The sequence below is a fragment of the Mytilus trossulus genome, chromosome 3 (genome assembly GCF_036588685.1).
Source record: "Mytilus trossulus isolate FHL-02 chromosome 3, PNRI_Mtr1.1.1.hap1, whole genome shotgun sequence".
NCBI lineage: Eukaryota > Metazoa > Mollusca > Bivalvia > Mytilida > Mytilidae > Mytilus > Mytilus trossulus.
The window spans coordinates 90,058,945-90,075,787 of NC_086375.1; the positions used below are offsets into that span (position 1 = coordinate 90,058,945).

The window sequence follows — 16,843 nt, forward strand, 5'->3', positions numbered from 1 at the left end:
ACCTTGATGTAACAGAATTTGGTTTTCAGTGTACAATGCGAATCCAAAAAAATGTCAGTACTTCTCTCTTCATAAATTAGGCCATTACTTTTCTAACTAAACTTGTTTTACATTTTTCATTTCAGGGCCTTTTTTAGCTGACTATGCAATATGACTTTGCTCATTCTTGAAGGCTGTAGGGTGACCTATAGTTGTCATTTGGTCTCTTCTAGAGAATTGTCTCATAAGCAATCATACCACATCTTCTTTGTTACACTTAAATGAGTGACACATAAAAACAATATCATTTTTTTAATTTACATTCTCAATCTCTCATACACCGAAAACAAAATTTCTCAAAATTTTTAATGTAGGAATGCCATCTCAAAATTGAGATAAAGTAGTGTGCTATCTTACCTTTTGGTTAAGTTGTTGTATTTTCATTTGATATGCTTTAAACAATTGATATGTTGTCGTACCTGCTGATTTAGTGGTTGCATTTTCATTTGATATGCTTTAAACAATTGATATGTTATCATACCTGCTGATTTAGTTGTTGTATTTTCATTTGATATGCTTTAAACAATTGATATGTTATCATACCTGCTGATTTAGTGGTTGCATTTTCATTTGATATGCTTTAAACAATTGATATGTTATCATACCTGCTGATTTAGTTGTTGCATTTTCATTTGATATGCTTTAAACAATTGATATGTTATCGTACCTGCTGATTTAGTGGTTGCATTTTCATTTGATATGCTTTAAACAAATGATATGTTATCGTACCTGCTGATTTAGTTGTTGCATTTTCATTTGATATGCTTTAAACAATTGATACTGTGTATGAAGTTGATGTAAGAGGTTGAGTTGAGTAGGATCTAAGGACATTCGATTCTGTTGTAAATTCTGTAAAAGCTGCATCTGTTCATTAGTGAAGGTCACCGGTGAGGGTGGATGGAAATCATCATGGGGCTGAAAATAGAATGGTCATCTCATTATGTAATATAGAATATTACCAGAAAAACATGAAATCATCACGGGGCTGAAAATAGAATGGTCATCTCTTTTATATTATAGAATATACCAGAAAAACAAGGAAAACAGCAATGTACCAATATTAGAGTAGACTAGAAAACACCTTAGACTTTGTGGATCTGTGAGTAAGGCACAGTTTCCCCTGCTATCAGGATATTTGTGTTTAAACTTGGTTTTCTTACTACAGCTGGAAATTTCATGTGACAAAAATTGGATTAAGTAATATTCATCCCTGTATAATGACAAAGCATTTGTGTGCAGTTTGTTGACTGAGCATATTTGAGAGCGTGTCAGACAAGGATCCATTACAGTCTCCCAATTTGGATATTTGACTCATACATTCTCAAAAATTGGTGTTTTTTGTGGAAAACATATTTTTTCAGACACAACACTACATTCTAATATACATCATATCATTACAACTTTGTATGGTTTCAGAGGAGTTGTGGCTCAATGAAATTAGTCTCTTCCTTTGGTAGTATTGATAACAACACGAGCATAGGAATGTACCTTTGTAATAATACACAGGAAATGGTAATCTACCAGGTTGTACCAGATATTACATTACTATTACCACAATCTACCATAATGTTTTAGATTACCACAATCTACCATAATGTTTTAGATTACCACAATCTACCATAATGTTTTAGATAACCACAATCTACCATAATGTTTTAGATTACCACAATCTACCATAATGTTTTAGATTACCACATGAGCTTGGTAATGTAAAACAGTTATAAAAGATTACCACAAAAATATGATAATCTATCTATGGTGAAGCATGGTACTTTACCAAATAACACTTAATTTGAAGTTAAACAAAGTCATTTCATTCAGGTGTCCATAAATATTCACTCTGTGCTTAAAGTTTTTGGAAATTTTAATAACTACAGCTCATAAGAAACTGTTAAACTTACCCTTTTTCTGGCTTGAGGTTTCTTTTTGTTATCATCGAACATTTGACCTGGAGGCATCAGTCCCTGGGGTCCAGGGGAAAGAGAAGACTGTGGCATATTGGACTGAGGAGGCTGAGCTGGCATCATTGGGCCCTTTGCCAAGGGATGCTGCAATAAATAGCATAAGGATTAACTATAATTCAAAATATTATGTAAAAATATGTACCACTAAAATCAATGCAATTAGTATTTACAAGTATTTTCTAAATTGATCTCATCCTCAATTGATTCCAAGTATTTTTGAATTAACCTGCTATATTAGACCAGCTGCCTTTGCATTGTGCCATCTAATATCTGCTGTGTTAACTGTTGAATTAGATTGAGTGATTGATTTCTTTATGTTCTAGTTAATTGAATGGACTTCCTATCTTACCATAGTGTCATGCAGTATTGACATTTTACATAATTAAAACCTTGTCTTGGTCAGGTTTTCAATAGGATCATTAAGTACTTGATAATTAACCTGTGTGATTGCAGCATATTCTGTGATATTGATTTAATATATCAGTCAATTTTGGCTTCATTGTATATTTAACGAGGTGTTTATATACCTGTGTAATGGGTCCAGCTCCCTGTCTTGATGTTAATTCTGCTGGAATAGGTAATGTCCACGCTTCTTCTATACTGGGCAAGGTTTTAGGTCTAAATATATATTCAAAAGATTACTCAAGAAATACATAAAGTTGATTAACATGTTTTTAATGAATCAATACTTAAACTTTATATTATGATTTTAAACTATAAGGACATATTCTTTGTTCTGACTCTTTTAATCAAATCATTCAACATTTCTGTGCCAGCAGCTTTATCAAAATTCATAACTATTATTCTGTCAAAAGTTGTCAACCAGAACACAGAATTTAATTTGTATATATTCAGTATACACTGATGTACCAGTATAGCTTATGGAAGTTTAAAAATGTGCATGCATTAAAGAAAATCTTATTGAAATTCTTGTAAAAACTGTTCATCAAAGTTTATAATTACAGACAGGTAGATTTTGCAAAATTGCTTTATTCAATTTTCTGACCAATAACAATTTAATGTTTTATCAACAAGTAATCATTAAATGATGGCCAACACCATTTAAATAGCACCACAGGGGCTTACCTATTCTGTAAATGTTGTATAGGAACACTATCTAAATGTTGTTGAAGAAACTTTATTTTTGATGCTAAAGCAGAGTTAACTCCACCTGAAATGTAAAAAAAATATTAATGTATTCTTCTACCTTTAAGGGTTTTTTCTCTCTCTCAAACCTTATTGTTTAATTCCTAATGGCAAAGTAATACAATTTTTAAGATACAAAAAACCTTCATTTCATTTTTGTTTATTTGCAACAATTTTCTTGATCTTAACCTTTTTTTCCACAAGATTTTTAAATTTAGGAATCATTGTGAGGTTCTTAATAATGTGAATAATGGGGCTCGGTTAGCATTGCAATAATAACTCCATTCCTGAAATTGCAACAACTAATTTCTCATATTTGTCCTTTCTTGATGTCCATTTTTTTTCCATCTATAGTAGAACAAGATACATGAAGAATACCTTTATTTCTAGTACCATTTATATAACATGTGTAAGCGTCCTTAGGTTGATTACAAGTTTCATAGAGAATTCCCAGATCAGTCCATGCTGCAGTGTGAGATTTATCTAGCTGTACAGCACAAATATAGGCTTGCAGAGCGTCCATAGGCTGGTTCTGTTGCTGATAGAGTACTCTGCAAAATATCAACAAAACTTTTGTACCATAGGTATATAGAAAGTCTCTGATCGATTGTATAATAAACACTAAACACAAGATTCCATCTGTTTTAGCCATTTTAAAATAGAAGTTAGAAGTAATTGTAATGTATCCATGCAACGTAAATGTTGTTTTAATGTTGTAATTTAATTCCAAGGAAAGAGACCATAATGGTACTAATCAATTTATGGTCAGATGTGAGAAGAAAAGAAACCCTCCAGCCATACCTTGGCATATATCTCCTACTTATATACTCAAATCTTAAAATATAACATATTTCTTCCATAAAAACAAAAATATTTTCCAATCAGTTCTATATATTGCTGATGTGATTTTTTGAGGCACGTGGCGTTGCTTATGAAATTGACATGAAATTGACAATGTCTTTAGGTAAAATGGAGATAAACAGATTATCATAAGTCATCTCAACTCGATTGCTTTTCTGGCTTTCGCCGTACCTGCTAAAGCGGGAAAATTAATCTCATTGAGATGATCAAAGATAATCTTTAATTACTTAATTACTTAATTAACCTTAGCATGAATTTTAACTCCAATGAGAAATTTAAACACTGGAAAATGTTAAAGCCCTTACAATTTTGACTTTAAAACAACATTTACATTTCCATTTAAACAAACGAAAACATCTATAATACTTACCCTATTGAGCACCAGGTGTCAGCACTAGCTTCTGATTTGTCAATAGAGTTACGATAGGAAACGAAAGCATCATGTACTTTTCCTAGGGCAGAAAAACACCTGAAAAATATTACACTCTGTTTAAAGATTCTGCCTAATAACAGTATAATATATTTAGATTTAGTTAAATAACAGTATCATATATTGAGATTTAGTTAAATAACAGTATCATATATTTTAGAGAAATTTCCACATACGACATAGCATAATTCTCTAAACTGAACTAGATCCTGTGAATGACCAGTAAATACTATGAAAGATAAAAGACAATTTACATGTGTTTCACACCACACATATTACGTATGTCAAATAACATACACATATGTGTGAATTGACATCTCTCAGAAAAGGTCAAATAATATTTTTTTTACCAAAGCACAATAGATACAAACTACTATAAAGTTAACTTCAATTTACACCTGTGGACAAGTGTTATGAAGGTATATAGTAAGAATCAAGTCCCAATAGGTATAATGTTCACCTTTGGTGTGACAAATACAGTCTCCTGGAGATATCAAGTGGACAACAGTTTATTAGTTTTCAATGAAATCAAATAGCGGCCCTACCTATCAATTTCCTTAAATAACTCTAATATCAACCTTACTCAAATCATAAAAAATTCTCATACTATAGTGACTAATTTTAAATAATTTTTTAAAAAGATTTAATATAAGAATATTGGACCCAAAACAATAGACGAACCTTCCTAGAAGATACCAGGTCTGTCCGTTAGTTGGATCACACTCTAGTGATTTATTGGACCTCTGTATGTAAACAATAGACTAACCTTCCTAGAAGATACCAGGTCTGTCCGTTAGTTGGATCACACTCTAGTGATTTATTGGACCCCTATATGTAAACAATAGACTAACCTTCCTAGAAGATACCAGGTCTGTCCGTTAGTTGGATCACACTCTAGTGATTTATTGGACCCCTATATGTAAACAATAGACTAACCTTCCTAGAAGATACGAGGTCTGTCCGCTAGTTGGATCACACTCTAGTGATTTATTGGACCCCTGTATGTAAACAATAGACTAACCTTCCTAGAAGATACCAGGTCTGTCCGTTAGTTGGATCACACTCTAGTGATTTATTGGACCCCTATATGTAAACAATAGACTAACCTTCCTAGAAGATACCAGGTCTGTCCGTTAGTTGGATCACACTCTAGTGATTTATTGGACCCCTATATGTAAACAATAGACTAACCTTCCTAGAAGATACGAGGTCTGTCCGCTAGTTGGATCACACTCTAGTGATTTATTGGACCCCTATATGTAAACAATAGACTAACCTTCCTAGAAGATACCAGGTCTGTCCGTTAGTTGGATCACACTCTAGTGATTTATTGGACCCCTATATGTAAACAATAGACTAACCTTCCTAGAAGATACCAGGTCTGTCCATTAGTTGGATCACACTCTAGTGATTTATTAGACCCCTGTATGTAAACAATAGACTAACCTTCCTAGAAGATACGAGGTCTGTCTGTTAGTTGGATCACACTCTAGTGATTTATTAGACCCCTGTATGTAAACAATGGACTAACCTTCTTTGGAAGATACCAGGTCTGTCCGTTAGTTGGATCACACTCTAGTGATTTATTAGACCCCTGTATGTAAACAATAGACTAACCTTCCTAGAAGATACCAGGTCTGTCTGTTAGTTGGATCACACTCTAAGTGATTTATTGGACCCCTATATGTAAACAATAGACTAACCTTCCTAGAAGATACCAGGTCTGTCCGTTAGTTGGATCACACTCTAGTGATTTATTGGACCCCTATATGTAAACAATAGACTAACCTTCCTAGAAGATACTAGGTCTGTACGTTAGTTGGATCACACTCTAGTGATTTATTGGACCCCTATATGTAAACAATAGACTAACCTTCCTAGAAGATACGAGGTCTGTCCGCTAGTTGGATCACACTCTAGTGATTTATTGGACCCCTATATGTAAACAATAGACTAACCTTCCTAGAAGATACCAGGTCTGTCCGTTAGTTGGATCACACTCTAGTGATTTATTAGACCCCTGTATGTAAACAATAGACTAACCTTCCTAGAAGATACCAGGTCTGTCCGTTAGTTGGATCACACTCTAGTGATTTATTAGACCCTTGTATGTAAACAATAGACTAACCTTCCTAGAAGATACCAGGTCCGTCCGTTAGTTGGATCACACTCTAGTGATTTATTAGACCATTGTATGTAAACAATAGACTAACCTTCCTAGAAGATACGAGGTCTGTCTGTTAGTTGGATCACACTCTAGTGATTTATTAGACCCCTGTATGTAAACAATGGACTAACCTTCTTTGGAAGATACCAGGTCTGTCCGTTAGTTGGATCACACTCTAGTGATTTATTAGACCCCTGTATGTAAACAATAGACTAAGCTTCCTAGAAGATACCAGGTCTGTCTGTTAGTTGGATCACACTCTAGTGATTTATTAGACCCCTGTATGTAAACAATAGACTAACCTTCCTAGAAGATACCAGGTCTGTCCGTTAGTTGGATCACACTCTAGTGATTTATTAGACCCCTGTATGTAAACAATAGACTAACCTTCCTAGAAGATACCAGGTCTGTCCATTAGTTGGATCACACTAGTGATTTATTGGACCCCTGTATGTAAACAAGAGACTAACCTTCCTAGAAGATACCAGGTCTGTCCGTTAGTTGGATCACACTAGTGATTTATTAGACCCCTGTATGTAAACAATAGACTAACCTTCCTAGAAGATACCAGGTCTGTCCATTAGTTGGATCACACTAGTGATTTATTAGACCCCTGTATGTAAACAATAGACTAACCTTCCTAGAAGATACCAGGTCTGTCCATTAGTTGGATCACACTCTAGTGATTTATTAGACCCCTGTATGTAAACAATAGACTAACCTTCCTAGAAGATACCAGGTCTGTCCGTTAGTTGGATCACACTAGTGATTTATTAGACCCCTGTATGTAAACAATAGACTAACCTTCCTAGAAGATACCAGGTCTGTCCGTTAGTTGGATCACACTAGTGATTTATTAGACCCCTGTATGTAAACAATAGACTAACCTTCCTAGAAGATACCAGGTCTGTCCATTAGTTGGATCACACTAGTGATTTATTAGACCCCTGTATGTAAACAATAGACTAACCTTCCTAGAAGATACCAGGTCTGTCCATTAGTTGGATCACACTCTAGTGATTTATTGGACCCCTGTATGTAAACAATAGACTAACCTTCCTAGAAGATACCAGGTCTGTCCGTTAGTTGGATCACACTAGTGATTTATTAGACCCCTGTATGTAAACAATAGACTAACCTTCCTAGAAGATACCAGGTCTGTCTGTTAGTTGGATCACACTAGTGATTTATTAGACCCCTGTATGTAAACAATAGACTAACCTTCCTAGAAGATACAAGGTCTGTCCATTAGTTAGATCACACTCTAGTGATTTATTGGACCCCTGTATGTAAACAATAGACTAACCTTCCTAGAAGATACCAGGTCTGTCCGTTAGTTGGATCACACTCTAATGATTTATTAGACCCCTGTATGTGAACAATAGACTAACCTTCCTAGAAGATACCAGGTCTGTCTGTTAGTTGGATCACACTCTAGTGATTTATTAGACCCCTGTATGTAAACAAGAGACTAACCTTCCTAGAAGATACCAGGTCTGTCCGTTAGTTGGATCACACTAGTGATTTATTAGACCCCTGTATGTAAACAATAGACTAACCTTCCTAGAAGATACCAGGTCTGTCCATTAGTTGGATCACACTAGTGATTTATTAGACCCCTGTATGTAAACAATAGACTAACCTTCCTAGAAGATACCAGGTCTGTCCATTAGTTGGATCACACTCTAGTGATTTATTAGACCCCTGTATGTAAACAATAGACTAACCTTCCTAGAAGATACCAGGTCTGTCCGTTAGTTGGATCACACTAGTGATTTATTAGACCCCTGTATGTAAACAATAGACTAACCTTCCTAGAAGATACCAGGTCTGTCCGTTAGTTGGATCACACTAGTGATTTATTAGACCCCTGTATGTAAACAATAGACTAACCTTCCTAGAAGATACCAGGTCTGTCCATTAGTTGGATCACACTAGTGATTTATTAGACCCCTGTATGTAAACAATAGACTAACCTTCCTAGAAGATACCAGGTCTGTCCATTAGTTGGATCACACTCTAGTGATTTATTGGACCCCTGTATGTAAACAATAGACTAACCTTCCTAGAAGATACCAGGTCTGTCCGTTAGTTGGATCACACTAGTGATTTATTAGACCCCTGTATGTAAACAATAGACTAACCTTCCTAGAAGATACCAGGTCTGTCTGTTAGTTGGATCACACTAGTGATTTATTAGACCCCTGTATGTAAACAATAGACTAACCTTCCTAGAAGATACAAGGTCTGTCCATTAGTTAGATCACACTCTAGTGATTTATTGGACCCCTGTATGTAAACAATAGACTAACCTTCCTAGAAGATACCAGGTCTGTCCGTTAGTTGGATCACACTAGTGATTTATTAGACCCCTGTATGTAAACAATAGACTAACCTTCCTAGAAGATACCAGGTCTGTCCGTTAGTTGGATCACACTCTAATGATTTATTAGACCCCTGTATGTGAACAATAGACTAACCTTCCTAGAAGATACCAGGTCTGTCTGTTAGTTGGATCACACTCTAGTGATTTATTAGACCCCTGTATGTAAACAAGAGACTAACCTTCCTAGAAGATACCAGGTCTGTCCATTAGTTGGATCACACTAGTGATTTATTAGACCCCTGTATGTGAACAATAGACTAACCTTCCTAGAAGATACCAGGTCTGTCCGTTAGTTGGATCACACTCTAGTGATTTATTGGACCCCTGTATGTAAACAAGAGACTAACCTTCCTAGAAGATACCAGGTCTGTTCGTTAGTTGGATCACACTCTAATGATTTATTAGACCCCTGTATGTAAACAATAGACTAACCTTCCTAGAAGATACTAGGTCTGTCCGTTATTTGGATCACACTCTAGTGATTTATTAGACCCCTGTATGTAAACAATAGACTAACCTTCCTAGAAGATACCAGGTCTGTCCGTTAGTTGGATCACACTCTAATGATTTATTGGACCCCTGTATGTAAACAATAGACTAACCTTCCTAGAAGATACCAGGTCTGTCCATTAGTTGGATCACACTCTAGTGATTTATTAGACCCCTGTATGTGAACAATAGACTAACCTTCCTAGAAGACACCAGGTCTGTCTGTTAGTTGGATCACACTAGTGATTTATTAGACTCCTGTATGTAAACAATAGACTAACCTTCCTAGAAGATACCAGGTCTGTCTGTTAGTTGGATCACACCTCTAGTGATTTATTAGACCCCTGTATGTAAACAATAGACTAACCTTCCTAGAAGATACCAGGTTTGTCCGTTAGTTGGATCACACTCTAGTGATTTATTAGACCCCAGTATGTAAACAATAGACTAACCTTCCTAGAAGATACCAGGTCTGTCTGTTAGTTGGATCACACTCTAGTGATTTATTGGACCCCTGTATGTGAACAATAGACTAACCTTCCTAGAAGATACCAGGTCTGTCTGTTAGTTGGATCACACTAGTGATTTATTAGACCCCTGTATGTAAACAATAGACTAACCTTCCTAGAAGATACCAGGTCTGTCTGTTAGTTGGATCACACTCTAGTGATTTATTAGACCCCTGTATGTGAACAATAGACTAACCTTCCTAGAAGATACCAGGTCTGTCTGTTAGTTGGATCACACTCTAGTGATTTATTAGACCCCTGTATGTGAACAATAGACTAACCTTCCTAGAAGATACCAGGTCTATCCGTTAGTTGGATCACACTCTAGTGATTTATTGGACCCCTGTATGTAAACAATAGACTAACCTTCCTAGAAGATACCAGGTCTGTCCGTTAGTTGGATCACACTCTAGTGATTTATTAGACCCCTGTATGTGAACAATAGACTAACCTCCCTAGAAGATACCAGGTCTGTCCGTTAGTTGGATCACACTAGTGATTTATTAGACCCCTGTATGTAAACAATAGACTAACCTTCCTAGAAGATACCAGGTCTGTCCGTTAGTTGGATCACACTCTAATGATTTATTAGACCCCTGTATGTAAACAATAGACTAACCTTCCTAGAAGATACCAGGTCTGTCCGTTAGTTGGATCACACTCTAGTGATTTATTAAGATATAGAACTGCAGATGCCTCTCTAGATTTCTTGTCTCCTAGTTGATCTGATGTATGGTATAACCAACCTACAATAAACATGACAAATATTAATACTTGGCTCTGTTTGAATATTCTTTCACATGATATAACATATCTTTCTTATATATTGAACCAAGAACAAAACGTACCATTTTATTAATTTATCAATTTTCTACAGAAATATATATTGTTTGGGTATTGTGTAGAGCTGAGAAATCAAACCACTTCCATTATGTTACATTTTGATTTCAAATTCCCAAGGGTGAACTTTCTATTTCTATTGAGAGCAACATTTCAGCAGCACCTGTAGATGGACATGACAACAGATATCTTCTGATTGTTGTGATTTCACTGGCTATATATTTACATGAGCAACACGACAGGTGCCAAATGTGGAGAAGGATTTGCTTACCCTTCCAGAGCATATGATAATCCCAGGTTTTTGGTTGGGTTAATGGGTTCAGTTTTCAATGCTGTGTTGTGTGTACTGTTGTTTATTTTTTCTTTGGTTTTCGTCTTTTGCAGGAATTGTCAGATTGCTTTTGCCTAATGAGTTTGAATATCCGTTTTGTTATCTTTAACATCATCATTTGAGGTCAATTTTGGTGGCTACTTGCAAAAAAGAAATATTTGAAAACTAATCTGCAATTTGTTTATAAACCCATCTTTGAAACTCAGTTGACAAAATTTGTCAATTAGATGATTCTTTTTAACAGAAATGCAAAAAAATGTGATTAATAATGTTCTTACTTATCCTCCTTAATGTTTCAATTAAGGAGACAAGTTACTGTAGGATATGAATGATGGTACAAGTATTAACTGACAGTCCAAATATATGTTCCGGACCATATGAGTATTTGGACCATACGCGTATGGTCATGACCATATGCGTATACTCATATGGTTCGACCATACGCGTATGGTCCGACTGTACGCGTATGGTCGGACCATATGAGTATAATACTCGTTTGGTTATTAACGGGCCAGACCATATGAGTATTTGGACCATATAGGTATATATATTTTTTTCAAATTACATTATAAACGTTTCAATAATACAAAAACTTTATCTAAAAAAATAGTGATGGTTTAAAACATGACAATTTTTGTAATTTTATAATAAAAAAAAATACGTAAAATTTAATATTGATGCCATAGTTAGTTTTCATCGCTAGTTACATTCCTGCATTTAGGTTTGGATGACATTCACTTCCACACGGTATCATAGCTTTTTTGCATTTGCAAGAAATTTGTGCACGATCTTTTTCATTTACACATTTTGTTTGCGAGTGAAAAACAAGCCTTTTTTGCAGCTGCGTTCAGTGATACCGAGGTCTTTGGCAATTCTGATGTCTACGGTGTTTTTAAGAAGCTCTAGATCTCAAATATCGTAAAATGACTGCAATACACCATCTTCACAACACAACTTAAATAAATTAATAGTATGCTACTTTCCAGTGACTTCTTATGTAACAGTTCATTAAGAAATTTTTGGAATTTAATTTTTAAGTCGACATATTGCCATTACTCGTAATAACAAATCGGTAATGACCATCGGTATAAAATGTGTTTACTTTAAATTTGACAATTAAGTAAAATTAAGTAACTATGTGAAACTTTTTATTATTATTTAGCTCTATCTTTTTATTATAATATAATGATAAAATTACCTTTATGATAGCGTATTTTGAATGAACGGTCATACCATATGAAGAGTTTAGAAGTATGAAAAGTAAACTGTAACAGAGTGTTAATTACCCCGACCATACGCGTATGGTCGGACCATATGAGTATATACCCATATGGTCATGACCATACGCGTATGGTCCAAATACTCATATGGTCCGGAACATATACACAGAGAACAATAAAAGTACTTTTATTAGTCACTTGGACAAAATTGTTATTACAAAAAATCAAAACAAATCTGTAATTTATTTGTGTAGGATGCAAACCAAAAACACTTTCATGATTTAAGGTATTAACAAGTGCATTCCAAAGTATGTTTAGTAATACTCAATGTACTATTTTGGTATACTTATATATAATCATGTTATGAAATACTTAATAGGTTATTTCCAAATATCATTTCCTGTCCTTGAAGCTGTCAAAGTGCACTATATTATAATGAAATAAATAACTGTATTAACAAAAAGAGAAACATTAAGAGCCTTAATATCTGTGATATATTCAAAGTTTTCTTAGACTGAACAAAATCAGACAGAATATTTTCAAATTTATCAAAAGCGTAAGATAGAAAAATTACCTAGTTGTTTTAAAGCAGTAGCTTTCACCGATTTATCTAAATCTTCTGGAGCGATGAACTGTTCGTAAGCCTCCTTAGCTTGCTTGATTTTACCCTGCACCTCCAACAAATGGGCAATATGTAGTTGTACTGAAATTAAAAAGAAACAACATAAGCTGGAGTTATCTACTGACATCTAGTTGATGTTCAGAATGGAGTTGTATTAAAGCATGGAATCCTTACTAAGTAACTAGATTTTGTCCCTCTGATAGCTGTAATGTGTCAAATGTTACTTTTGTTTCTGAATGAGAATGTTTTTATGTTGAAAGATAAAGGTTTAAATTTTACAATAGAAAACCAGCTACAAAACAGGGGAGAAAAATACCAGTGGGACAGTTGAACTAATAAATCAAAAATAAACTGACAACACCATGGCTAAAAACCAAAAAGACAAACAGACAAATAAAACTAAAGACTAAGCAACACAAACCGCACCAAAAACTGGGGGTGATCTCAGTAGCTCTGGAAGGGTAAGCAGATACTGCTCCACATGTGGCACATATCTATAAGTATCAAATATCCTTTTCATGATCAATGCTTCATTTTAACTAAGTGCTGGTCAGATGAAAAAGAACAGTCGCACCATGTTCACCTTAAATCCATAATTGACCTACTGCTCACAGCATTTGTGAAACAGACAACCACACACCTTTAACTTTGATCACTTATCAATAAAATGAGGTCAAGGTCAGTTGAACTCTATCTAGCATATGAAGACCTTGCAAGATGAAATATTAATCATCCTATTACTGATAATAATTTAGAAATTCATGACAAACAAGAAGAATGTATCTATCATGTCTATAATATACAGATCCGACGTCAACTTCATCGAACACTACTTTTACCTGAAGCAGGATAGAAGGGCAAATGGACCAATGAAAGGACAGACAATGGACTGGACACACAGACAAAAAAACATAATACCCTAGGTGGGGCATAAAACACATCACCACAGTCACTTACAAAAGAAATATATGTGACAGTGAATAGTCTGTTTGTAGACTACAATACAACTAATTTTGTTAAGTTCTTCCTCGTTTGACATATGTACATATATACTGAAATGTTAAATATTGAATACTTACTTTGTGCTTTGGACAAAGAACAAGGGCTTGAGTCTGTAAGTGCTTGTTTAAAATGCTGCAAATAGAAAGTTATTGATATAAGCATATGAAATGAGAGATTACATACAAGAATTTTGTTGTTTATATGAAACCAGTTAACAGGAATATCAATAATTTATAGGTTTACAGGAAACACATAGTAAGTGAAAATTCTCCAAAAGTTCCGTTGTGGTAAAAACTGAGTTTCAGGGTGAAATTTTTTTTCTAAAAAATATAAACATTTGTATACACAAACAAAAATTATAAACCTTTGAGAATATGAATTGTAATATTACTTCCAACTTTGTGTATATGTGCCTGAAAGTCAACCTAAATAATGCATACATTGAAACATCAACCTCTATATACTAAAAACTTTAAATATATGGTCTCAAATATCAACTTTTTGTGATGTCAGATATCAGTTTATTGTACTTATATGATTGAATTGTATCTATTTGAATCTGATGTTCAGTAGTTGTTGTTTTTGGTGTGGTTCAAAAGTGTTTCTCATTTCTTGTTTTTTTATATAGATTAGACCGTTAGTTTTCCTGTTTGAATGATTTTACACTTGCAACAAATGGAAGTTTTTAACGACCTTGACTGGCTATACAGCCCTTGCACGGTCGGTTTTACACTTGTAATTTTTTAGGGGCCATTTATAGCTTGCTGTTCTGTGAACCAAGGGTCTGTGTTGAAGGCCGTACTTTGACCTATAATGGTTCACTTTAAACAAATTGTTTCTTGGATAGAGAGTTGTTTCAAAGAACTCATACCACATCTTCTTATATCTATAAAATTATCAATTAATTCATTTATTATTGTAAGACTTCCAGTAAATATTACCATTTATAAAAAATTCTGAAAACCAACATATTTGTATATAGGCTGTGATGACACTGATTACCATAAGATATGTACGTTACAGGTGACTGATTCAGACAGGTATGTTGTCATACATATTTAAATATATGTAAAACAACTACCAGTGACTTGTACTACCTTGGACTAGAACTAACTTAGACTGGAACTCACTTGAATAGCACTATTTCAGACACTTAATGTTCTAGATATCCTTAATCAAATTATTCCCTAATTCTTCAAAGCCGATAACACACAATATTCTATTATATACCCTGAATTTCTGAAGAAATTACTTGGTCATCATTTTATGATACAGTATTAACTTGTAGATATATATACCTTCAAACTGACTTCATAATCTGTAGAAGTTTTACACATCAAACCAAGCCGTATTCTGATTTCATTAGCTCTGCTAAAACCTGGATCTGTATACAATACTTGTTGAAATGCTCGTGTGGCCCTGAAAAATACAAAACCTCTAATTTAAAAGCAATATATAAAATGTATCGAAACTTATTGAAATGGACATCAGACACTCATTTTTTGATCTTTTAGCATGTCATTCTCAGATTTTAAGAACAAATTACCTTTTCGCCTACATACAATTATATTATTCATTTTTTTGACAATAATACCAATTAAAGTAAAGGGCAGATTGGTAACACACATCTAAATAAAATCTTAAGTACACACCAGCACAAATGTAGCAAGGGGGTTTGAAGTGATACCCCACGCACCAAAGAACATAACAAATACTATATAAAACTATCAAAGTAAAGTTTCAGACTGAAAATCTACTATTACAGTTAAGACAGCATGATGATGATGACCTGAAATAACCCCTCAGAAACATGGCTAAAATCCTGAACAATATCAGTATCATAATGATTTTGTTGACAAATGGTGTATGACATAAAATACCTTAGTAAATAAAACATTATGGAAAATAAAATTGAGAATGGAATTAGGGAATGTCAAAGAGACAACAACCCGACCAAAGAGCAGATAACCATAATTTGAAAAAAAATACTTCACAGTTATTTAATTATATCTTAATCATGAACATCTGCTTCTATGATTTACACCTGTCAATGTTTAGGTCAAGGTCAAAATTAAGATGAATTCAGATAATCTTATATTATGTCAAAATGATGTTAATGTAGAATTCTTATGAAAAAAGGAATAAACAAGTAATATGTATCAACAAATCATCTTGTATACAACTTTCAGGTGTATCAGGTAAAAGTTTCGACCTGTAGATTTAACCTACACCTGTAATTCTACCTGACTTTAATCACATGACATGCTTGATCTGTAATGTCAGTAATCCATAGGACTATTCATAATCCTAATATGTCTAGTGACTAGTCAGTGTAATATATATATATTTATTTATTTCTATTGAATTACCACCACACTTGTATTCAAATACTTTGGGTGATGTCAAATTTCAGTTAAATGTACATTTATAATTGAATTATAATTAAATAAGGGCTTAAAACTTCAGACATTTCATGTAAAACTGCAAATAAGGCCCAAAAAGCCTCTTTTAAAAATCTCATCATATATGTCTCCAAAAACATTAACCTGTGTATATGTATGCCAAACTCTACATTGTATTCATTACAAGTTCCTAATTAAGTTATAGCATATCTTAATGCACACAAAACAATAAATAACCTGCAGGTTTGCATGATGACTGAAAGGAATTATGTCTTATGTCCAGTGGAAAACATTACATGCATATCCCGACACAAGGCACAACAACTGTTTTATCATATTTATGGACCATTATGCAGATCATTAAAGTGGTTGTACAACAGGACAAATGGCATTCTTACACCACCCCCCCTTTTTTTACACAATTTTTACAAAGAA

At 34.1% G+C, this 16,843-nt stretch overlaps 1 protein-coding gene across 6 annotated transcripts in view; it reads right to left on the minus strand.

Annotated features, from left to right (window-relative positions):
* Positions 1-16,843, minus strand: part of LOC134712800 (lysine-specific demethylase 6A-like) — a 73,983-nt gene that overhangs the window by 16,217 nt on the left and 40,923 nt on the right. For all 6 annotated transcript variants that reach the window (XM_063574683.1, XM_063574686.1, XM_063574689.1 and 3 more), the window contains 10 exons: positions 15,305-15,425; positions 14,084-14,138; positions 12,957-13,085; positions 10,611-10,737; positions 4,381-4,479; positions 3,528-3,700; positions 3,090-3,174; positions 2,531-2,621; positions 1,941-2,087; positions 769-954 (listed from right to left, as the gene is read on the minus strand). In XM_063574683.1, the coding sequence (XP_063430753.1) occupies positions 769-954; positions 1,941-2,087; positions 2,531-2,621; positions 3,090-3,174; positions 3,528-3,700; positions 4,381-4,479; positions 10,611-10,737; positions 12,957-13,085; positions 14,084-14,138; positions 15,305-15,425 (1,213 nt within the window). The remainder of the gene's footprint in view (positions 1-768; positions 955-1,940; positions 2,088-2,530; positions 2,622-3,089; positions 3,175-3,527; positions 3,701-4,380; positions 4,480-10,610; positions 10,738-12,956; positions 13,086-14,083; positions 14,139-15,304; positions 15,426-16,843) is intronic.